General features: G+C 34.1%; 1 protein-coding gene and 1 long non-coding RNA gene across 3 annotated transcripts in view; one reads left to right on the forward strand and one right to left on the reverse strand.

Annotated features, from left to right (window-relative positions):
* The window catches only part of LOC149556821 (uncharacterized), a 215,317-nt gene that overhangs the window by 113,391 nt on the left and 74,811 nt on the right, over positions 1-27,115 (reverse strand). The window lies entirely within an intron of this gene.
* LOC149556822 (hyperosmolality-gated Ca2+ permeable channel 1.5-like) overlaps positions 1-27,115 on the forward strand; it is a 211,098-nt gene that overhangs the window by 109,147 nt on the left and 74,836 nt on the right. The window contains exons 9-10 of the mRNA XM_089831377.1: positions 9,566-9,826; positions 10,786-11,110. Coding sequence (XP_089687503.1) covers positions 9,566-9,826; positions 10,786-11,110 — 586 coding nt within the window. The remainder of the gene's footprint in view (positions 1-9,565; positions 9,827-10,785; positions 11,111-27,115) is intronic.

Genomic DNA, 27,115 nt, shown 5'->3' on the forward strand with positions numbered 1-27,115 from the left:
CAGTCGCCTCATGATAAGCAACATCATGTGTGCTATCATTAGTGCACACATCAACCACTTTCTCACTGCTTCTGTGTACCTCAAAAGATGGCTCTATTGGTAAGGTGGAAGTTATTTTGTAACATTCTCTACACACATTTCTGCTTCCAATGTAACTGCAAGTCTATCCAAATTAATGATCTTAGGATTTGAAGCTGCTAATTGAATTTCTTGACTTGTTTTCTAAGGTCTGACTTTAGAAATAAGACTCATTTTGACATGAATCCTCAACATACAGTGCATCATTTGTACCCATTTCTAGTGTACTTTCATGTGACAACTCGATGGTTGTAATGTCCCTAGTTAGGACCTTTCGTTTGCTTACTCTGAAATTCTCAATTAGAACTTTGTCTTTACAAAATTTCATATACTTCCCCTTCTGCCTATTTGATTAATAGTGTATATAGATCTTTTATCTCTCATATTTAGATCCTCATCTTTATAAACTATATATATCATTTATTCCTATATCTATATATATACATTCCAATCCTTGAAAATATATATAGAGCTTCAATATATCAGTACTACGTCATTTTTCCTTCACTCATATCTGATTAGATTGAATGATTCCCTCATTTCGTATTTGTTGGAGGCCTATCTGTCCATATTTTCTTTTTCATCTTCCTTATCTAAGCCCACTATTCCTATTCACTGTTTTTATCCATCATCTACTCTTTGCTAACTACCATCTATATCATTGTTGAATTTGCTAAGTAGATTGCCCTGATAGTTTCAACACTGTCTCTGGTATTTCCATTAGTGATGCCGCAATTGTTTCTATTCATTGGATGACTATACTTCCTCTCGCTAAGTCTTTGGGATTCATACTTAGTAGGGATTATTAAATAATGTTTCCAGTCGTACTCCTATAATTTTCTTACCCACAGTACTGATTGCTCATTAATATGATACTAAGCCGATTCCTCGATATCTGATTGGGTACCATAATTATCTGAACTTCTTTCTATCATGGAGGTCTCTATTTTTTTTATCACTGACCATCGCTCTGCCCAATTTTCAACACATGTAGTCACTGTTGTCTTATACTGATGCAAAGATTCTTCACCGCTGTCTTATACTGATGCAAAGTTTCTTCACTGCTGTCATGTAAATCAGAACTGTTATGGGAACAAATTTCCATGCAATCCTCATTCCTCACATTTGTATCATGAGTACCAAGACTCAAGGTCACTCCTATAATATTTTCCAATTTCGCAATGACTTGAGAGTCATCATAATGTAGGAGTGGAAGACTGCTGTCATAAAAAATCAGTCCTGTGGGTTATAAGCACACTTTTATGTGAAAGTGAATCATCTATACAATGCAAATTACAATTGATTCATCATTGTTCTTGTTTCAGGTTTTTCAGTCTTTTCTCCAGATTGGGTGCCTTTTGCTTCTTCAGTAGAACATGAAGATAGGCAACAATCTTCCATCTTTAATTCTAGCCACAAAACCAACTCTCTGCTCAACTGAAAAATAATCCCAACTATAAAGTGTTGATCACTCAAATTTTCAAACATGTGAACTTAATAATTTGTGACCCCAATAGGTTGGCAAGAAACCGCTCTAATACCATTGTTAGAACCCCAACAGTCTCAAACTTCACCAACCCACTGATTTTCTATGCAAATAATATGTTTGTCTAGAAATTTGATAGTTATATAAAGTTTCTTTGAGTTTTCAGAATTTGATGCCAGGTATAAAGAAATCCAAGGAATACGAAATAAAGGAAGTAACCAAAGACTTTGAGGAAAATACTGTCACAAGTAACAAATAGGCAATGGACTTTCCCTTATTTTCAATTAACAACATTAATTTTCCTATTACAACAAAGGCATGCCCAAATATGAAGAGAAATTCTGATATCAAAATTTTAGGTGTTGCAACACTAAATATGACTGGTAAAAGGGCTCAATATACTGCAAACAAATGCTTTAATATCTTGATGATTACCTTCAATCTGCTCAACATTTAACAAATATGACAAAATTAATATACTTCAATCAAATCCTTCAAGCTGATATACTATAGTGTTTCACTGTTCACGTGTTACTGCAGTAGCAAGATAAAAAGTATGAAATCTAATCAACAATTGCTGCAATAATGAAGCTACAGGTCTGCAATAGATGAGACTTGAAAAATGCTTCAACCCCTTGCACAGATCTGCTCTTTATGTTCAGATTGGAATCCTCGATGAAGCCCATACTATGGAAAGGATTTAGCTGATCCCTCATAGCCTCAAGCTTGTCATTACAATGAAGAGTTTTTGTTCTTCAAAGCATAAAAATGGATGAAACCCTGGTTTTTCTTCCATTGCCACAAATCCCCAAAAACATAGTCAAAAGACAAAATGATCAACAATAATGAATCTATTTGCTTTTTCAGACCTTCTTATAACACCAATCTCCTTAATAGCATTTAAATTCACTTTCAAATCCACTTTTGGGTTTTCAATAAAAACTTTATATTATCTCCTCAAACTGGGTGCTCACTCATGCCATTACAAAATATATTTTAAGTGATTTTAATCGAGTGTCATGACCCCATCAACTATAAAGTACACTTGTTGACTTTATAATTGTATTTTGCAAATAATAATTAATAAGTAATCATTTTATCAGTAATTAAATTAACGCAAGTCCACAAATTATCATTACTTCTCAATTCTATTTGAACCTGCGAGTTAACCATAATGTCCACTGTGCACCCAACTACCTTACTAAAAATAGTAAGACTCCCTCTCTCTCAACCACTGACTTTATATTAAAAGTAAATCCCTCATTATTTGATCAAACCATCTATTGCAATTATAGCTTGTTCAAGTGCCATGCTATAAATAGTAACCTTGACCTTCCTCAAATACTCATTGTAAATAGTAAGTGGGCCAAACAGAGTCTAATGAAATCCAAACCTGAATATATACTGAGATCTGACAAAGAATACACACTGATCTCTGACAAAAGGGGACTCTCTATTAAACTACCTTAACCTACGTGGGTCATTGATAGGCTAATCCATCAGACTTTGATGCTTGCAAAAATGGGGACATTACAGGCATGCCAAATCCAAAATGGTTGTCATATCAATGGAAGTGTTTGTACGCAGCCCACCAAGAGCAGCTGTCCCACTTGTATGTGGTTAAGAAATAGTGACCATACAACACTAAATATCAGGCATGTGCTGGAAAACTTTTATGTATGACATGGAAGAGTCTGCAGGAAAAAAGTTGATGTATCTGTACTTAAAAGAATCCTACTTGCACAACTCTAAGCAATCTCTGAAGATGTTTCCGTATGACTCATAACTTGCCAAGAAGCTCCCATGCAAATGATATTGAGGTTGTAGGGTTTGAATTTTCCATTGTGTTGCTTCTTCTACAACAGTGGTCAGAGTTTGTACGGTACATGTGGGAAGATGTTGGAGGTGTCGTATGGTAGTAATAAGTTCCATTATCTATACACAATGTTGCCACTTTCATGTGGAAGGAAAACTAAGCACACAAGACAATTGAAGAGTCATACGAGATAATTGGATTGCCATAGGGTTGTACAAAAACGAATGTGTGTTGTACAGGGTGTAGGTACATATATATAATAATTATTTGATTTCTTTCTATATACAAATTTTCTAATATAATTGAGTTGTAAGTTTTACATTAATTTAGGGGTTAAAACTACTATATTGTCTTATCTCTTAAAATAGAACTAGTTTGAAGATGTGTAATCCAAGCAACATAAATTATATGAAAATAGTAAAAACCTCACAATTTTTCAAGACAATTGAAATTCATGTACTAATATAGTTTTCTGTTCATTCATCAATGATCATAATTACTTCCAACAAAGTTGTCCTTGGTGATTTTTATTAATCTTGTTGGAATACCACGATCACTGAGAGGGGGGTGAATCAGTGATCTTTGAAACAATTTGAAACTTTAAACTAATGACGTATTCAATGATTACTTTAACATCATCAAGTCTATGTGCTTTAGATGCAAGGCAGTATAAACAATGCACACATTAGAATTGTTAACACCATGTTTATACTAGAAAACCCCTAAAGGAAAAAAATCACTTTTGAATATCCTATATTATTATGCGTGACTAGCAATAAATGATGCCTTACATAGCATACATTGGGGCCTCACTAACCAAGGTAAGGCCTTACATAGCATACACAACCTCACATAGCCAAGATAATGCCTCACATAGCCAAGTTAATATCTCACATAGCATACACTGTCTGACATAGCCACTACTGCCTCACTAGCATTAACATTGCCTCACATAGCAACTTATAGAAGTAGCCACTTCCAAGTTATACAATGAATGGTTCAGGTCAAAGGATTACTTTGTTTCAATACGATGCATTTGAATACAATATGTCTAAAATATAAATCAGGCTCTCTTCTTTTCAATCAATGACAAACATGTCAACATGTTATCAAATCAACAACCTCTCTCAATGTCATTGTTCTACACCTTCAATCAATTCTGCAACTGTAGTCTTATCACTCAACATCATTCTGTCAATCTTCAGTCTGCATTGGTTAATAATAAAAACATGTCAACAAGTCTGCAATATAAAGAAGTCTTTACAACTTGCAAAGGGAGCACTTTTCGGATCTCTCTTTATCCACAATCTTTGCAAAGACAATCATTAGCATTTTCAAAATTGCATATACATTTCACAGTTTTAATTCTGATCCAATTAACTCATGTTTCTATTGAGAGACACTGTTACATTCGTTACCATTCTGCTATATGAAGAAATATCCTAGTTACCAGTTTTGTACCACGGAGGCCAGATCCGGATTCATGCCAGGATTTGTCCAGTATTTTCTTTTTAATTTTTATTATTATTTTCTTTTTCATTGTAATGACTTTGATTCATAGATTCGTACTAGAATCATAGATTCATACTGTGAAATGACTTAGACTCATAGATTCCTACTATGAAATGATTTTGTTTTAGAATTATGTATATCTGTTTTTTTTTGTATAATTAATGCATATATAATGATTCTTTCTGAGAGATATTAAAGCCTTGTTATTTCCAAACAAATCTGTTTATGAAGTTCCATAATATCCTTTTATACCATATTAGAAGTAGAAGCTGATTCACATCAATGTGGCTACCTTTTATACCCAAGACTACTCTTAAAAACCATTTCTCTTCAATAAAGGAACCAGTGATACTAAACTCTGCAGATCGCATTCCTTTTAGCAAATCATTCTTTTATTAAACTCCATTCCAAATTGATTCCATATGAAAAACGTGGGCTCGTTTTTAAACAACAATTTACAAACTGTCTTTAGTCCAGATTGTAATTGCTGTAGTATTTCCTTGGCATCAATTTTGTTTTACAATGATTACTGTTTGTAAAGAATATCAGTAATAACTAATTTTGATCTTTCTTTAGAATCATGTATAATGTATTTGTAATCATGAGTTAAAAGTTCTTCAATAGCTAACATTGATAAATGACCACAACAATTTTTTATCACTACTCTCCAATTATTTCAATACTGAACTAAATGTTTTCTGTTAAGGAAAACATTCTCTTACAGATTTCCTGTTGTTTGGGTGACAGAGTAATCCACTGTACTATTTTCTGTTTTGAAATTCGTAAATAGCCTTCCTGTTGCCACATCTTTCTGTTCCTTTCACAGACTGTTATGTTCCTGTTGCAGACTAGACGGAAGTCAAAACTTTCACCGCATATTTAAATTCCTGTCATAGTGAACTTTGTTCCTGTCAACACAATGCTAGGGTGCATTAATCCTCATGCATACCCTCAGTTCAGACTGTGTCATTAGCTGCATCATGAGAATAGCTCTGTCAACAACCTTCCTTACAGGCTCATCTCCTTATCACAATGCTAACATAACTCATCTTTTGACATCAATGAAAAACATGCCAAATCCAATGAATCTTCTGATCTTGCACCCCAATCTTAAGACAATCTTGATGCAGGTTTCTTATTTATTTTCAAGACAACTTAGCTTGTCTTTACAATTATACATAATCTGTTTTAAATGTGCCTCTTTTCTTTACTTATGATTCAAGTCATTACTTTATTTCTGCAGGCTTGAACGCTCATTAACATATTAAAACTTAAAACCCTTTATAATTGAATTGATCAAGATAACACAATTAGTAAGCTTTAGGCCTTTAACTCATCTAAAGCACTACTCGGAGTGCTATCTTGGCATGATTTTGTTAGCTTAAGGTATTGCATTTTCCCCACTTGGTAGATTTATCATATCATCTTATATCACTACATGAAAGCAAAGATATTAGGGAGTTTGTGAGTTGATAAGATTTTAAAATGGCACATCTACAATTCAATCAGTTTTCCCCCCAAACACAGTTGCAGTTTATCATGGAAATTATGCATATCGGTCAGCTGTATCTTCCAAACACATAACAAGAGCTCTGGTAGAGCTTGAGTCCCTGCCTATTATTTAAGAAAAAACACTAAGATAATGCATTTTGTTGTGGGCTATATACTTGGTGGTGTTGTTTAAGAGATCGTAGCCTTGATTATTCAAATAGATCTCAACAACAAAAGTCAACTGCTTTTGCATTCTAATGCAGTTCATAAGAAGACTTCGGTGCTTAATCAATGGAAAACCTCTCTGGCTCCCTAGTATTTCTCGGCTGTCCAAAGAATGGTTGATTTAGTTAGAGTGTTTCTAAGATTAAGGAGTATAAGAATATTGGGAAAAAAATAATTTTAAAATTTGTTGCAAGTATTTCACAATTTAAAAACATAAGAATACTTAAAATAAATGATGTCACAATCTGTACATAAGCAATTTTTTTTAAATTATATTTTGAACATGACAAGGGAGGGAAAATAGTTTAGTTTGATTGTTAAGTTATAATATTTTAGAATTGTAATGTAAAAAATAATAAATAGTAGAAGAAATTTACTTTTTAAATTAAAATATACTCAACTAATGTTGAATTACATTTAAACAATAAAATAATATTTTAACAAATGTAAAATAAAATTGAATAATTGAATTTTTTGAATTAAAAAAAATGAAATAAATATACAGTAAAATTAAAGAGATTCAGATCAATAAAAATAACTCTCAAGTAAATTATAAATAACTTTAATCATTGTTTAGCATAATTTGAATCTTTTTGAATTAAGTATGAAGTAATAACACTATTTAGCATAACAAAAAGCATCCAAGTTTTGTGCTGCCCAGATTAGAATCTACAAAATTGCCTATGTTATTTTCCTCTTTTACATTTTCCTAAATTAGCTGACAATGCAAGACAAAAACTCAATTGGTCGGGGATTTTCTCTTGAATTTTAGATTTAATTTTTAAAATTTCAGCTAAGTTCAAATTAATAAAGCAGTATCTCAATTATTCAAATATGTAGTTTTTTCCTCCATATAAATGTTGTGTGTATGGGTGCTGACCACTAAGACTGGATAATTTCACCAACTTGCTAAAGCTTACAATCTGATGAGACATATGCAAATAGGAAACATTCACTTACACAATTCAAAGTCTCATATGTTCGCCACTGCTGCAAATTTTATAATTTCTACTTAATCTAGACTGGAAGAATTTAAAACAGGCTTACTCTTTAAACATGTAAGCCTCCTTTGAAATTCAATCGACTAAGCATTTAACTAGGTAAATGTAACAATTTAACCGTTAAAATGCTCCAAGTTTTGAAATGGGTATGATTAAGTTTTTACCTTGCATAGTTCAATAGAAATCTCTAATGAAGGAAGCCCAAACAAATGGAAACCAGGTGTATGTGTTGTGAAATTTTGAGAAAAGTTGAGAGGTAAATGTGGATAGATGTGAAAATTAGACCTGCTGTAAGACCAAATCATGATTCCCACTATGCTACCTGTTGCTTGAAAACTGTGATTGACTCAATGCCATGTCTATTGTGACGGTAAGGGAGATCAGCTACAAAAATGTAGTCACGAGTTCATACCCAATTGCTCCATGACATCATTTTTATGTTTTCGGAAGAGTTTATTGGAAGCGGTATATTTTAACAGCGGAATAGATTATAAGACATTTAACATACATAAGGTTGAAGATTGGTACTATCAAATAAAAATGATAAGAGATAAGGATGAACTTTAATAACATTGTCAGTGTCAGTCACCAACCATGTTATTGAAGCGTGAGCTACAAGGTATTAAATAATTAAAGTTAATTTTCTAATTTGTTTTGAAATTTTTGTCAGAGCACAAGAGCTAAATACTTGAGGGGAAGAGATGGAGTTATTTTTGTCAATTATGTTACTATTTTTCCTTAACATCTTTACCAAAAAAAAGTTACAGCTATTGTAATCTGAAGGAAAATAGGTCTTGTAGTTTGCCTGTCAAGAAAGCCTGCATCATAAGGTACAACCATGTATCACTGAAGATGAATGAAGCTGCAGTGAGATTTTGGGCATCAATATTGTTCATCATGTGATAACCATCTTCAACTGACTCTCTGAGAAGTATCTGCCCCGGGTCCAGTGTTGGAAAACTCATCATAATAATGTGCTCAAGGTGAAGCGTCCATTCTCTATGAGGATGAGGAGGACTGGCTTTTACAAAAGAAAAGTAGTCGAAGATTTTCAATAGCTAAATTAGGAAGTCAATCTCGCTTCTGTCATGCCCACTCCATGAACGAATTGGACACAATACAAAAAAAGACACTATTTCCAGAAAAAGGAAATTATTAACAAATCTTGTTGCCCGCTTCTTGTCTGTAGATGATGACATTCATGCTTGATACATAATGCCTCTCCACTAACACATCAATCCTAGTTGCTCCTTGAATCGCTTTTTCCTTTGCAGAGGTATTTGTGTTGGTAGTAACAGAATATGCATTTCAATTTCTACTCTGACCAGTCAAAGTCCATCCAATCTCTGAGTTTTTTTCTAAGAAGTTGTCTCATTGCCACTTTTCTTCTTCTCGAGTACCAGCACCAATTCCTGCCCCTCTGCACCTTGTTTCAAATGAGGTTGAGACGAAATAGCAAGAGGACCTGCCAGGAATTCTCTAGAATTTGTTTTCCTGAATCTGGAAGAAGTTTCCAGATATATTTATTTCAGTCTTTTTGTTCATAAAATCATTTTTACCCCTGGCAAAATTGTTTGTATCCAATAAGAATTAATAATTAAAAATTAATTATAAAATAAATTGTTTTTTAACTTTAGAAACTGACATGCTTTGGTTGAAAAAACTAGTTGTAACCACTACTGGAAACATTAGTTCCCTGCCTATGCATAGGCAGGGACTAACAATTTAATTTGACCTCTTAGCTTAGGCTTATGCAACCTTAAGCCAGGGTGAGTCTATTTCATAAGATATGCTGTTCTTTTTAAATTTGGGGTTTAATAACAGTGAGGCTAAAAGGATCAAGGATTATTGCATATATTTGAAAACTCTGACTTTATACAATGCAGATATCTAATATTTTAGGCATTCATTGATTTCCTTGTATTTAAAAACTAAGCTTTTAATATTTGTTTACAGGAAGGCTGTAAAATCATTCATCCAGGGATTTCTACCAGGTTTGGTTTTGAAATTATTTCTCCTTCTACTTCCATCAATCTTGATGACATTGTCAAAAATTGAGGGCCACACCTCATTTTCAGAGATTGAAAGGAAAACAGCAAGCAAGTATTACAACTTTATTTTGATTATCTTCTTTTTTGGCTCTATATTTGTGGGATCGGCTCTTCAGGATTTTGATGCAAAGAAACAACTCAAGGACCTGGGCAATTCTCCTACAGTGTATATCTCATTCCTTACTTTGAATTTGATAAATCTCAATCCTTGGTTTTCAAATTGGCATCACAAATATTTTTTGACTTGTAAATTTTAATATTTGTCTAGTAGAGCTCATTTTGGTTCTTTTCGGGTTTTAGTTGACTCCTAATGTCTTGCTGGTGTGAAAATATTTGTTTGACATTAGCACAAGAATTTTCCATCTAGAAGATGCTCTGCAGAAAAAATTATTGTTGTTAAGACCACAATTATTATGTGCATTGTGACATCAATATAGTATTTTGTTATCCAATTTTGAATCTGAATTTATTCTGCTGTGGAACTTTATACTGTTTAGGTGCCTGTTCAGATACTAGTCAAACTCCGTGGAGAGCCCTTGATTTGCCCCTGTGAATCTCCCCATTGTGACATCAATATAGTATTTTGTTATCCAATTTTAAATCTGAATTTATTCTACTGTGGAACTTTCTACTGTTTAGGTGCCTGTTCAGATACTAACTCCTTGGAGAGCCCTTGATTGCCCCTGTAAATCTCCCCCTGGTTATTCAAACACATATACCCCACAATGTTCTGCAATGTAATTATATGTGTTCTCTCTCTATATGATAATGTTCACAGTGTTCAATAGAAAAAGTTCCATTTATGTTCTTTGAACATATTTCTTTAATAGACAGAAAATAAAAGATGATATTCAGATTTTTCTGGAATTTGAGAATAATTATCTTGCTTTTAAGGGGAGTATATTTCTCTTTTTTCTTTAACTTTGATAAGCATTAGAATTGTGAAAATCTCATAGTTTCAACTTTCTACCTCACCCATCATACCATTATTATTGTTTTGTACAGAACAAAAATATTCAATGTTATATATGTTCTGAGCAATTTTTGATGACCTTTCAGAAAAATATTATTTGTTCCCACTATCTGAAAATTACAATATTACAATGTGTGGAGTTTTATTTGCAGATTTCTAAAAAATCTTGGAGTTTTAGTTCCAATGAGAGCAACTTTCTTCATAACTTATATCATGGTGGATGGATGGTCTGGCATTGCTGGAGAGATTTTACGGTTGATTCCATTGATAATGTTCCATTTGAAGAACTCTCTTTTTGTAAAGACTGACGAGGATAGGGAGAATGCAATGGATCCTGGGAGTGTAGTATTTGCAGAAGCCCTCCCTCGCATGCAATTATATTTTTTGCTTGGTCTTGCATATTCAGTGGCAACACCCACCATTCTGCCTTTTATAGTTCTCTATTTTGGGTTTGGCTATTTCATCCTTCGACATCAGGTGATAAATTACTCTATGCACTCACACCTGCACACACCTGTGTGTGTTGTTGGGAGAGAATTTGAGAATTAGTATTTAAGAATATTCTGATAGAATTTTCATTCTTTTCACTTTGAGGTTCCTTTTAAATAAATGTTATGTGACAAAAATCTCAACTATCAGCCAACACATGCAAGATTTGCATAAAGAACTCTCAGCTATCAAGTAACAAAAACAAAAGTTGCATTAGACACAACTATCCTAGGGGGTTGAATATGGTATTATTAGATAATTATTATCTATTGTGCAATAATCTCATAAAATGACATCTGACTATAGGTTCTAAATTAGATAAAGAAACGTCATCCTTTTAAGGAAAAAAATACTTATATTTGATGGCAATGTTAATGACCACCTTTGATGATATGGTTTATTTTATAATATCCATAGCTACGTAGAACAAGGATAATGTTACATACTTAAATGGAAAAAGGACTACTATAAATTGATTTGAGCTAAATGCTATGGCTATTTTAACTTTCGACATCAATAAGAAATTTCTCTATGTGTACGTCCACTCACACTACATGTGTTGTTGGTGGAGAATTTCAAAATTAGTATTAAGCCTACTTTGATAGACTTCATTTTTTTTAAAACTTTAAAGCTCCTTTTAAATAAATGTAATATAACAAGAGACTCAACTATCAAATAACACATATGAAACTTGTGTAGTGCGCTCTCAAATATCAAGCATCAAAGAGAACATAACCATTATAGGGGTTGAATATAATATTCATAGATAATGGTATTTGTATTGTAAAAATATCATAAAAATGACCTATGACTATATTTTAATATAGATAACATGATTTTTTTATTGAAGAAAAGTAGTAAAGTATGATGGAAATTTTAATGATCCACCTTTAATGATATGGTTTGTTTTATAATATCCATAGTTAAGAAGCAAAAGGTGGCTAGAAGTTATTTGGGCTAAAATGCAATTTAAGAAAATATTTATTGCACTAGTAGAAAACAAGAGGGGAAACATATTTATGAGTGTGGGTACTTGATTGACCACAAAGAAAACATGAACGATTTAAAAAAAAACCTTCACAAATGAATAATGTGGCTTTGGTGACACACTTATTAATGCATTATGTCCTCATTTGTTCTTTTGAGGAGAACATAAAAGGGAATACCATATATGGTAAAACCATTCTTCAAGTTATAAGGGAAAGCTTCTTGAGATCTAACCCACCCTAAAACTTATGTACAAAATCTACAATTATGTCCATTTCAAAGGGGATGTGTTTTAAGGATTCCCAAATGACATTTCGAAATGAGGTTTCCCAAGTCATTTCCAATTAAACATCTATCTCTAGAGATCCCATGATTCCCTTGAGAAGCCTTGTCAAAAGTGATCTTTAGTCTTCCTCTTAGAGGGAAATCAATTTAGCCTTCTTCTGTATTTCATTTTTTTGCTCTACTTTTGTGGGTTTGATGTACCATTGGGTACATTTAAAAGATTCCATCTTTGGTGATCTTATCATCCCAAGACGTGGAAACTTTGGAGCCGAAGATAGGATTCTTGAGTTCAAGAGAAAGCATATACCTATTTCAATTTTGCTACATACATGGTCATCTAGGAGGGATCATTTGTTGAAAGTATGGTGACTGCATTCTTTCCTTATGTGCAATCTAATGATGGATAGGGACACAAACCATATTCCTGCCCCTGTAATACCTTTCTTTATGTATGACCATCCATTGAAGAGTTTAAACAAATCAAATTGCAATGACCATCAACCAACCAATTAGCCATTTCCAATGAACTGTTCCTATTTCAAGCCTAGTAAGTTTAATGATAGCTAGCTTATATTTTGAGAGCTTGTAGGTTGATTGGTAAGGGACCCTAGAGTTATTGGAGGATGCAGGTTTGGTATTTTAGGGTTTCGGTTTGTTGAGATCAGTCTAGTTTCGAATGAGTATCATAACGACACTTTTAAAAGTGCTTTCAGGATCCTAGGGAGTTGTCCAAACTTCTTGGAGAGAATGTCTATTTTTTGTAGGTCACTGATATGGTACCAATCATCATCATAGTGCTTCAATTTCTTCATGGTATTGTTAGATTTGGATTTCAATGTCATTGTAGTGCGTTCTGTAATGTGGGTGAGTTATTAATAGATATTTCACTAATATTGTCTAAGGTTGACAAATTATTAAATGAAAATTATGGTGTACCAGTCATTAAAAAGGTAAGCACATGTTTGAAAATGTTGGATGTTTAGTTTTGAGGACCTTTGCACATGAAGAGTTATTTTATAATTCAAAAGGTCTTTTCAAGGTTAAATGAATTACTTTCAATTGGCAATTGGTTTGTTTCTCTCTAGAAGTATGTTGTTGATTGATAATGTTATGCTATTGGATTGAACCTAAGAGTCCTTCCACAACCTTTTAATGATAATGTAGTATCCCTAATCAGATATTGCTCCAAAATTGCATGCAACAGTTTTACAATTATCCAAATAATAAACCAACAAATACTGAAATGAACAACTTCAGAAATGTTATAACATTATAATATTCAGCAATACAGTCACAATCATAGAATCCAATCTTAAATACAGTAGTAACAACTAGATTGGGAAAAAACTAGGAAGGAACCTTTAACTTCATATGTGAACTCCATCATGAATTCATAAACAATAATGAACTGGGTCTGCATCCAATCTACTAGCATAGATTGAAGGTTTTTGTCCTCAGGTTCTAGAAAGAAAGCTCGAAGCTTCCCCAATTCCTCCAAGAGAAATCTAAAATCAAAACTGGATCCAAGCATGCTAAAATGAATCAAGTATTCTTTTAATGCCCGAACAATGACTCTCCACCTTCCCGCTTTTTTCTTTCGTTTTCTTCCTCTTTCATCACCTTTGCTCCTTTTAATATCAAAATGACATTTTTAATAGTTTGGAATCAGCTCCCAATTAAGTCACTTTTAATAATTCTTATTAACTGGCTTAGAATTTCCTAATGTCCCAAAAAGTGGACATTATAATCCTCCCTCCATGAGATTGCTTGTCACCAAGCAATCATGAAGCTGTAAAATCAATACCAAGATTGCACATCTCTATAGCTCATATTGGTATCCTAGAAATAGGGATATGCCATGCTGTGTAACTGAAAATAGGGATGCAATTCATCCAATAGTAAAATCCTTGGATCCCATGTCAACCTGAAAAGTACTGTTGCACCTACCTATTGCATTACTCTGGAGTCTGAACATGACTGCACCGTGCCTCAAATAGTGCAGCAAACTACAGTGGTCCACAAAGTGTAAAGCACTTGTCAACTCTGGGATCCCAAATCAACCTATCAACATGAGCTTGGGATTAGGAGAAGGTGTCCATCAATCTATGATCTTCTTGCATCACCCAACTAGACAAGTAGATCGCCATAAGCTTGCGAAAGGCAACTCCAATATGCTAAAAAATCAACTCATCAAGCCCCCAAATGTCGCTGTCATAAACCGGGTCAGCAATATAAATGATAACAATGTTGACACTATGCCCCTATTTTAGAAAGATTATTATCTCATAAGGTATGTACTTCAAGCTGATAAGTCTCCATGAATCTGCCTAGAATTCACTAACTTTTGTAGGCCAAGCCAAATCTAAGAATGTGATGGTAGACCAAGCAAGGCAGCCATTGATAGCTGAAATAGGCATAAAGATAGAATCACAAATCAATAAATAGATGGCTGTCATATCATAAAATTTGTGTCAAATTTCCAGCCTTCAGTATGCCTTGAGGACAACTTTATTTCTAATTCACCGTAAGTGTTGTTAATCAAATTTTTTTCCTCCATCAACAAAAATATCACCTTCACATGAAATTTCAATACTTTTATCACTTGGTTCATCTTTATCTTCATGATGTTGTGAAGATATGTTACTTCTAATATAAAAATCAGAACTCATGTGGTTGACCTTTTGTGTCATCCTCATGGTTTACCTCATGTTTACAATTTTGAACAAACCTTAGGTTGGATTAAATTTCATCATCTATTGAACTATTTTGTAATGTCCCCTTCTTCGCACTAGCTATAATGGCACCTAGTTGGTCTATCTTTCCATCCAGATAGGCTAACGGCATGTGATTTAGGATGCCAACCAGTCATAGTAGTTGTGGTTTTAGTTGAGGAGATTTTAAATGGGAAATTCTAAGGTTAAAGTCACTTTATTTTATTGAGTTGAATTATAAAGTACTTTATTGTTTGAAGTCACTTTATGACAAAATGACTCAAGTGACTAAAACACAAAAGTCTTTTATCCCACATTGCTAAGATGTTTGTATCTCTCCACACTTCGAGGTTATAAAGGAAGGCTTTTTGCATTGGGATTAGCACCACAAATATATGTTGTTTTCAAAAATCTCAAAGGTTGCTTAAATGTGATTGGATATTTCCTAAGGACGAAACCCCTTAAGGAAAAGCAGTGAGACTAGACACAAACCTCTCACATTGTTCTATTAGGTTTTAAGTTTGATTTGGTACTTGGAGGTTAGGCAAGAAGTTGGAGTTATTAAACAACAAGAAGAGGAACTGGTCAGTATTTGATATTAGCATTTGTATATTATCAGTTAATGCTGGACAGCAGTCAAGAAGGCAATCATTCCAGGGCCCACGGTATTAGTGGAGTCCTCATGTAAGTATAATCTTTACCTCCTCAAGTTTTATACATTGGCAACATCTTTACATATAGTGAAGTTCATGGGATAGTGGGACTTAGACAACCAGCATAGTGCACTTCAATGGTGAATGTCTTGCATGTGAATACCACCATTTTCAGAATTGATTGAAAGGTGTGGTTAATAGGAACAACAGCGGCATAGGAGAACTACAGAACAGTGGATGTTTTGACAGGTGGCAAAATAAGAATATGGCTGAGGTGATCATGGAAGAGTATCTAAGTGTCTCACGGAATCTGCAATTGGTAACCGCATTGGTACTATTCCCCTCCATAGCTCGCTTCAGCTCCTTTCATCAGCACAGGTTGGCAGAATAGATTCTAGTAGTAGACGGCAGATTGATTGAGTGCCTAGAAGTGGTGACGAGCTAGGTGCTTACTGCATACTTAAACTCTCCTAACGACATTCACCATTGTTACGGGTCTGTCCATGTTATACCTGTTCTGCATTATTTATATTACATATTTGCTAATATTGTAAAGATTGTCATCCTATCTTCAGCATATAGCTTAAAGGTCATTGATTTACTGTCATGAATATAAGGCATGATCATTAAGTTTTGAGTTCAGTTTCTAATCTCGACTTGCTTGAAGTTTTGGTATCATTGGTTGGCATAAACATTTCATAGCATTAGTTTTGATGAATCAGTAAAGTGATGATACAATAATAATTTTACTAAAGGACTTGTTTACAACACAACTGTTTGACGAAATTCTCCTTAGTCCAAGTTTAGTATTTTTAATCCAATCCAGCAGAGATCATTTCATATTTTTATATTTATTGGGAGTAGTTTCCTCCTCTAAATGTGTGGCCTCATATGCTATTATCTCATCTCTTTCAAATAGTTCATTCTCATGGTGTATTCATTTTCTACCTAGGAAATATCTTGCTAATTAAGATCCTCATCAAAGGGCCTATCAATAATCACTTCCAAGTCACCAAATAAGATGCTAGTATATTCCTCACTATTACCCATAGTTGATTCCATCTCTTTGCAAACTTGGGTTTCATTATGTTGGAGCTGAACTATAGGATTCTTAACTTCCTCAAATCTGACCTGCACATCTTGGGATGATCTTTTTCCTTGTTATCCTCATAAATGTGATCAAGCGGCCAAGTATGCTAGCAAGTCAAACAAAGTTTCTCTATCCACATTTGGTTCTTGCTCATTTTTGGAGATCCTAAAGCTTGTATGTCAGTTGATATTAACTCACTATTAGTCATGTGATCCTTGAACTTCTCAATCCTATGCTCAATCAATTCCTTTGTGTGCTCAAGCTATGAGTGGGATTTTATATTCCCCTCTCCAAAATGCCAGAAAATCTAATTGTAATCATTTGCATACATCATCATCCTCATCTAAGATTAATGATATGATTGTTTATACATAAGATCTCATAATGTTTGGATGATGTTTCCAAAACTCGCTTAAGAAAAATTGAAATGGACAAAAGAATTAGAACCATGACTTTTCAAATTTTCTATTATGTTAATTGTTTTTGCTTTTTCCTAACTTAATACCACCAAATTCTGATTCTCAGTAGTTGCAAGTACCAGCGAAGACCATCTTTCACAAGCTTCCTCCCCTTATTTGTCAACAATTCCCTACAGTTTGAGACAAATTTTACCCTTCCTCTCTTTGTAATTTCGTCAAATAGTTTGCATGAAAGTTGAGTTCAAGTTATTGATTGACGAAGTGATAGAGTATACTCCTAATTGTGTGTTGAAAGCAAGACTTTAAAGCCAAACTGTAATGTTCCGATGTCCAACTAACCCTTAGAAAATTGGTTCGTTTGTGTGTGTACCTGTTGAATGCTCAAATCCACTATACCAAACATGCATAGGGAAACCTAGATAGGCCATACGGTATCTAGAAGGGTTGTTGTGGAGGCCATAGGTCAAAACTAGGAGGTCGTACGGTAACTTGAAGGTCATACGATATGTGATGAGGGTGACAGGAAGGCCATATGAGGGGATAAAATACTAAGTTCATATAGTATATTGGTGACTGTATGGTAGACTTGGTAGCTATACGGTTAGACTGGGAGGCTGTACGGTCAGCTGGAAGTTGATGCCAGGAAGAGGCCATACAGGGTGATGTAAGGATCTGGGGTGTATAGAGGCTGCAGACAAATGGAGAAAGAAGTGTGCAGATGGTGTGACCACAGAGAGATTTTAATGCAGATAAACAAAGAGATTGAATTTCCCAATACAAGAAAGTTGATCAATTTGAACACAATGATTTCTTCAATTTGCAATATAATGGTGCTTTGATTTGCTAGATCCAAGCAAAGTGTTACAAGCGACAGAATAGCATGAGGGTTGAATCCCACCAAAATTGCGAGAGCCAAGTAGGGAAGATATTTCACTTTTAAAATGGAAAACAATAGAGAAATCCAATAGGAATTCACAGTTCAAAGAAATATCCAAAATCGCATACCAACAACTACCTATAAGCCGTGCTTAAATACCCGTTGGGGAAACCTTTTCGAGGGTGTACAAAGATAGATGACAACAACACCTACCTACAAAAACAAAAATAAAAATGGGTCTGAGATATACTAAATCAAGCGAACCATTAACAATGTTTGATTAATAATTTATTTTATGATGGGGACATTACAACATGAAAGGAAACAACACTGCACTAAAATTCGATGCTCTCATTCACTGACACAACAACTAGTAAATAATTTTACATTCTTATACAGGTCTGATTATAAGGAGAGCAACGACATTCTTGACCTCACAAAGATGTCAAAATGGAGTCAAAACATTAATTTCAATTCCTGAAGATTTGGAGACTTTCCAACACCTTTCTTATTCTTCATAAAATAGTGCTTCAATATAAAATTCACAGTAGACTCTCATCCTTCTTCTACATTATAGTGTTTTTCCAATTTAAGATTTGGTTTCTAGGAATCCTAGTTTATTCAGTAGCAACAACAATGAACTTTTGTTTTTGTAACCAGATGGAACTATTAATATGTTCCCAAATAGAAGGTTTATGTAGCTTAAAGTTTTACCCTTCACAACTTCCAACCTTTATCAAAGAAACACTTCTTGATATACTACTCCACTCATCCGACTATACACTGCAATACATTAGCACTTTGAACGCAAGCCCAGATGAGGAGTAACTAACTATGGCTCATTGATTCTAATTCGCACACCTGATACTTCTGTTCTTATTACGGATGGTGTTAACTATAGACTTCCTCTCATTTCATTCAGAACACTTTCCTCAATCAATTCTTTGAACCACCAACTTCTCCCATAATTACATTTGGTTCAAATTCTCAACTCTTCATTTCCATGTGTGATGTTTGACTATTTAATTAACATATGTAGATATTGTTGCCTAAAAACCCAACTATTATTGTCATTCTATAACTCTGGTTGTTTCTACCACAGACGCCAATAACGTATATACAAATTTGATAATAGATACATTTGATTTGATTTGTTACTAAAAATTGAGTTGGTGTTACTATTTATTTTTTATCCGTAATGGGTTGAAGCCTAGATTTATTATTATCATTAGTTGTTGTAATTAATTATTAGTATGTGTTAAGTTCGAGTAGACTCAAACCCAAGGCCTCCTGCATGAGAGGCTCACAAGTTATAGTTGTGTTGTTGGCTCTCACCTTGGTGCTACTAATTATTATCTATATTGACTACAGGTCAAAATAATTATATTACCGAATCAATATTATTCAACAAAAAAATCAATAGACCTATATTACAATTAAACAATAATCAAATGCATTGATATCATCAATATGATTCACAACTAAAAATTATCACAAGACTCTAAAAACATTCTAAGTCTTAACTATTAACAATAATCAAACTAAGATAAAATAGCCGCTCATTTCGTAAAGTATGGTAGTGAACATTCTTGGGATGCGACCCTCCCCATGGGTCACGTCACCCTACTTAAAGGGGATGACCCACCTCATGTTTGACATCAAAGACAATAACGAGCATTTTACCAAGATAGGTCTAGTAGACAATGACACCTATGGGGTCCAAAGCATGGTTGGCAAAGGCAACAATTGTGACGCAATATTGAGAGGAAGGGGGGATTGCTACGTGGAAGGTGAGCCCCACTCCTTTGTCAAACAAGCATAAAGAAACATTGACGGGAATTCTGATCAAATGCTAATACAAGCTATTAAATTTAATAATTTGTTAACTTAGATCACATTAATACTTTTATCCTAAGGTAGCAAACAAATCTATAGAAGTCTATATTGAATGGAAATATGACATATGCGGTAGAATATTTTATGCACTCACACACACACACGCATATATATGTATGTATTGGGGATGTATATATAATATAAGTACTTGGACAAATATATATAAATCAAATGTTATTTATATTAAATATAATTTTTTTAATCTTAAAACTATATATAACTTGTAATGTAAAGGAATTAGAATGGCTTATCCTCTTTTTTCTCTCTATACTCTTGGGAGTTGATAGATGGTGTTGTATAGGGAAAGGAGATGTAAAACAAAAGTTGTACTAGTGTCACACACCATACAACAAGTATATCCACGCTCTCTAAGGAATTGAGGTTAAAAACCATGTGAATTACTAGATGCATTATAAGTTTTATATATATATATATATATATATATATATATATATATATATATATATATATTATTACTCAAATGAAATGAATTAAGTTGTCTACAAAGTAATGGATGTTAAAATTTGGTTTTTGACTGCCTTGGAGTAGGGGTCATGACAGTGATATCAGAGCATAATCTTTCCATCCCGTGAAGGGTGTGCATGCTAAATCAAAAGAAAGGGAATAAAGGAAAAATTAATGCTCAATTAACAAATGAAATGAGATCATTTATGGAACAATCAAATCAGATAAGCCAAGCACTACTCAAAACATTACAAAACATGGGAAACTCAATTGAAAGCCTTAAAAAAAATTCTGTTGGGAGGGACTTGAGTTCCAACCATTTAGAAAACAATAATAATGGTTATCCCTCTTGTAGCATACCTTACCCCCCCCTTCCTAACCAAAAGAGATACTTCATTAGAAGGGAAGAAAATTGAATAACCTACAAATAGTGCAGTAGAGAATACTAGAGCATATCCTAGCCTAGAACCTGAAATCAAATAACTTGTAACGTTTAGCGAATTTTGTGAAGGCAAAAAATATGGAACACAAAAGGGAATGATAGTAGATTCAAACTAGGATGCTAAGCACAAAGAAAGAAAACTTGACATCCCAAACTTTAATGGATAAGGGGAAATCACAGCATATGATTGGTTGCAGACTCTAAACATGTACCTCACCTTTAGTCCAGCCATGATGGAGGAAGATACATTCTAATTTTCTATCTTACACCTAAAGGGCATGGTGCATGAATGGTAGCACTATGGAACTCACATCTGAGGCCACCAAAATATTACAACCTATAAGGAATTTACACAAAGATTTGATAGGAAGAATCCGCAAGAAGACTTTAAAAGATTAACGCATATCAGGCAGCAAGGAACAATCAAAAGTTATATTAATGAATTCCAAAGGATATCAGTCCAAGAGACAAGAACATATGAAGATGGGTTAAAGGATTAGTAAATGCTCTAAAATCGGAAAATCTTGAAGATGCCTTTCAAACAACTTTAAAATTAGAAACTTAATCCACAAATAAAAAAGAAATAAATGAGTATACAAAAACCTTATACCAAAGGGATAGTCACCCCAAGGACTTCCTCTAGAAACAAGAGCTTAAGGAAAATAACTTATGCTTCAAAGGCCAAGAACCTTGGGGATGAGGGCACACTTGTCACGAAAAAGAATCAAAAGAGAAAAAATGGTGTTACAGGTGTAAAGACAAATGGGGTCCAGAGCATAGATGCGGCAAGAAAGAGAGAACCCCCAACATAAGAACAATACTAAGTATAGAGGTAGACAGGAACTTGAAAAAAAGTGAAAAGGCATGAAGAAGTGAGAGCAAAGACATTGAAGTGGCAAATTAAGGATTCAGAAACAAATGGATTTTTATGGACGAACCCCTATAGTATCTATGAACATTTAAAAAATTATTATTATCATACAAACCATGATCTCATTAAAGAATGATTGTAATAATAATTGTTTAAGGGCAAGCAATTTTGGGACAGGTGGGCTGTCACAAACCCCAACAATTTATATACAAATTTTGGTAACAGGTACATTTGATTTGATTTATTACAAAAAATTTATTTGGTGTTAATGATTATCATCAATATTGACTTGAGGTCAAAATAATTAAATATCAAATATTATTAATATTTAATTGTCCAAATAATAATATAACCGAATCAGTATTATTCAACATAAAAATACATAGATCTCTATTACAATTAAACAATAATTAAATGTCATTGATATCAATATCATTAATACGATACAACTAAAAAATATCATAAGGGGCTGAAAACATTCTAAATCTTAGCTATTAACAATAATCAAACTAAGTTAAAATAGTCGTTCATTTTGTAAAGTACAAGGGCCACTATTCTTGGGCACAAGCCTCCCCATGGGTGGTCCTGTCACCTTACTTAAGGGGGAGGCCCACATCATGTTCGGCATCAAAGACAATAATGGGCATTTGACGGGGATAGGTCTAGCAAACAATACCACTTACGTGGTCCAAAGCACGATTGGCAAAAATTATGGTTGTGACGCATTGAGAGGAAAGGAGGGATAATACGTGGAAGGTGAGCCCCACTCCTTTTTCAAATAGGCATAAGAAACGCCAACGGGGATTCTAATCACATGATAATCTAAGTTATTAAATATAATTATTTGTTAGCTTATATCACATTAACTCTTATATTTTATAGAAGTCTATATTGAAGGGAAATATATGACATATGCAGTAGAATATTTTATGCATATATATACATACATATACACACACACATATATACATATATATTATATACATACATATATATATATATATATATATATATATATATATATATATATATATTGGGGATGTATATATAATATAAGTAGGTACATAGACAAATATATGTAAATCGAATGTAATTTATTTTAAATAGAATTGTACTTATCTTAAAAATGTATATAACTTGTAATATAAAGGAATTAGAATGGCTTAGTATCCTTTATTTTCTCACTGTACTTTTGGGAGTTGATAGATGGTGTTGTGTAGCGAAAGGCAAAATAGAAGTTGTACTAGTGTTACACACCATATGACAAGTAAATCCATGCCTTCTAAGGAAACAAGGTTAAAAACCATGTTAATTACTAGATGCATTATAAGATATATATTATCACTCAAATGAATTAAGTTGTTTACAAAGTAATGGATGTTAAAATCTGGTTTTTGGACTGCCTCCGAGCAGGGGTCATCACAGTGGTATCAAAGCATAACCTTGCCATCCCATGAAGGGAGTGCATGCCAAATCAAAAGAAATGGAATAAATGAAAAATTAATGCTCAAATTATTAAACAGAATGAGATCATTTATGGAACAATCAAATCAGACAAACCAAGCGATACTCAAAACATTACAAAACATGGGAAACTCAATTGAAAGCTTTAAAAATAATTCTGTTGGGAGGGACTTGGGTTCCAGCCATTCAGAAAATAATAATAATGGTTATCCCTCCTATAGCATATCTAATCCCCCCTTCCTACCCAGAAGAGATACTTCGGGAGAAGGGAAGGAAATTGAATAGCCTACTAATAGTGTGGTAGAGAATGCTAGAGCATATGCTAGCTTACAACTCAAAATCAAAGAGCTTGTAACATTTAGCGAATTTTGTAAAGGCCAAAAATATGGAACACAAAAAAGAGTGATAGTGGATTCAAATAAGAACCTTAAGCAAAAAGTAAAGTTGACATCCCAAACTTTAATGGATAACGGGAAATCATAGCATATAATTGGTTGTAGACTTTAAACATGTACCTCACCTTTAGTCCCATGACAAAGGAAGATGCACTCCAATTTGCTATCTTACACCTAAAGAGCATAGTGCTTGAATGTTAGCACTATGGAACTCACACCTAAGGCCACCAAAATAATACCACTTATAAGGAATTTACACAATTTACACAAAGACTGATCAATAGATTTGATAGGAAGAATCCGCAAGAAAACTCAAAAGACTGACACATATCAACCAACAAGGAACAATCAAAAGTTATATTAATGAATTCCAAAGAATATTAGTGCAAGTGACAAGAATAGATGAAGATAGACTCACATATTTATTCAGGATGGGTTAAAGGATCCACTTTAAGGATTAGTAAATGCTTTGAATTGGAAAGTCTTGAAGATGCCTTTGAAACAACTTTAAACTTAGAAACTTCATCCACAAATAAAAAACAAATAAATCAGCATACAAAAACCTTTTACCAAAGGGATAGTCACCCAAAGGACTTCCTCTGGAAGGAAGAGCTTAAGGAAAAAAACTTATGTTTCAAATGCCAAGAACATTGGGGACAAGGGCACGCTTCTCATGAAAAAGAATCAAAAGAGAAAAAATGGTGCTATAGGTGTAAAGAGAAATGGGGTCTAGAGCATAGATGAGACGAGAGAGAGAGAGAGGGAGCCACCAACATAAGAACAATACTAAATATAGAGGTAGACAAGAAGTCGAACAAAAAAGAAAGACATGATGAAGTTGAGAGCAAAGACATTGAAGCCGAAAATTAAGGAATGGGAAACAAATGGAGTTTTATGGAGGAACCACTCTAGTATCTATGAACATTTTTGAAAAAAGTATTATCATACAAACCATGATCTCACTAAAGAAAGATTGTGATAATAATTGTTTGAGGGCAAGTAATTTTGGGACAGGTGGACTATCATGGACCCCAACAATGTATATACAAATTTTGATAATAGATACATTTGATTTGATTTATTACTAAATATTGATATGGTGTTATAGATTAACATCAAATATTATTAATATTTAGTTGTCCAAAACATAATATAACCAAATCAATATTATTCAACATTAAAATCAATAGATATTTATTACAATTAAACAATAATTAAATGTCAATGATATCAATAATATCATTAATATGATTCACAACTAAAAATTATCAGAAGGGACTGAAAACATTCTAAATCCGAACTATTAACAATAACAAACTAAGTTAAAAGGGCCACTTATTTTGTAAATTAGAGGGGTCACTATTCTTGGGATGCAAGCCTCCCCGTGGGTCCCATCACCCTACTTAAGTGGGGAGGCCCATGTCATGTTGGGCATCAAAGACAATAACAGGCATTTGACGAGGATAGGTCTAGCAGACAATAGTTGTGATGCGTTGAGAGGAAAGTGTGTAATATTCCAAACAACTCAAACTGTACGAGTTATAGAACCCAAAATGGCCGTATGAATGTGATCAAGTATGCACAAACTGGAAGGCTGTACGGGTTGGAATGGAGGGTAAATACAGAGGCCGTATAGTGGGTATTGATGGTCGTACGTTGAGATCTAGATGGCTATATGGTGTGCCAAAGGGAATGTGTGAGGTACGGCGGATGGAAGTGGCTGTACAATGGGAAGAGATGGTCTATACGATGAGTAGAAGTGGGTCGTACGGTGACTTTGAGTGAAGTAAGAAATGGAATTTGAGAGGGCTGTACTGAATGGTCGTATGGGTATGATGATGCCGTACGATGTAGACTTCTAATGCAAAATGATGAAGGCCATGTTGTCCGTACAGTGAGTGTATGGAGGGTTAGGATAATTCGATGATAACACTTTAGAATGCAGAATGCAATATACTTTAAACCCAAATAGTTTGCAGAAGCCAGAGTCCGAAAAGATACTTGTTACCAAATAGTAATGATGTTTCCATATATAAGAAATGCTTCGATTTGTCAGATCTGAGCCAACAGAACACAGACGGAATAGGGTGAGGGTTAAATCCCATCGAAACCAAGATGACCAAATAGGGAAGGTCTTTCACTTCCAAAATGGTGATAACAGAGAATTCCAACAGGAATTCGCAGTACAGAGAAATAATCTAAATTGTATGCCTAATGACTACCTATAAGCTATGCTTAAATACCCATCAGGGAAAAATTTCCGAGGGTATACAAAGATAGCATACGACACAAACTACGGAAACAAAATAAAAATGGGTCCAAGATACATTAAATCAATCAGCCCGTTACAATAGTTTGATAAATGATTTATTTTATAACGAGAACATTACAGTCCTCTTATCCCAAATTTTGCTTGACCTCAAGCAAATGCAATGCCGAGTGCTGGAGAATGTGCTCGCCCTCCAATGTTGTGTCATCTAATGGCAAGTGTTTCCAATGCACCAAATATTCCTTCACTGTGCGATTTCACAAAGTCTTCTCATGTACTTTGATGATCTCAGTTGGTTCTAGGATGAGCTTTCCTTTTTCATTGAGTGGTGGAAGGTCTATGGCTACCGTGATGTTCTGCCCCACAGCCTTCTTTAGGCATGAAACATGAAAGACATTATGAATACGGCTTCCCTCTGGAAGTTCCAGCTCATAAGCGACTTCACCAATGTGACGGACTACGCAATAAGGGCCGTAAAATCGTGGCTTCAATTTTTTGTTTCATTTTTCCTTCAATGAAGATTGTCGATATGGCTAGAGCCTGAGATAAACCAAGTCCCCTACTTTGAAACTACTCTCCAGTCTGTGTCAATGTACATCTTCTGTTGATTTTATGCCCGTTGTAAGTTTTCCTTCAAGCATCTTAGTATGTCCTGTCTCTCCTGAAGCCAATCTCTCGCCTTTGGTGCGCGACTGTCACCCAAAACTGTGTCAATGAAGGAAAGGGGTTCACACCCATACAAAGCTTTGAATGGTGCCATTTCAATGGACATGTGGTACATGGTATTGTAGCAATATTCCCCTAGATGTATCCATTTGGCCCACGTGCATTGTTGTGTCGAAACATAGTTCTGAAGATAACCTTCGAGCCACTTGTTCACGATCTCCGTTTGTCCATTTGTCTGTGGGTGGTAACTAGTACTTGGTGACAATTTTGTCCCTATCATCTGAAATAGTTCTGTCCAGAAGATACTGATGAATCGCCAATCCCAATCATTGACAATGTTTCGGGATAATTTGTGCAAACGAAAGACTTCTCTAAAAAACAAATTGGCAAATTGTGCGGCCTGAAAATCTGAGGGATGGTGACGAAATGTGCATACTTTGTCAATCTGTCAACCACCACGAAAATACAATCCTTTCCATTCACCTTGGGAAGCCCCATTCTGA

Source organism: Cupressus sempervirens, chromosome 5 (genome assembly GCF_028749045.1).
Source record: "Cupressus sempervirens isolate cs-2001-9-10 chromosome 5, ASM2874904v1, whole genome shotgun sequence".
Lineage (NCBI taxonomy): Eukaryota > Viridiplantae > Streptophyta > Pinopsida > Cupressales > Cupressaceae > Cupressus > Cupressus sempervirens.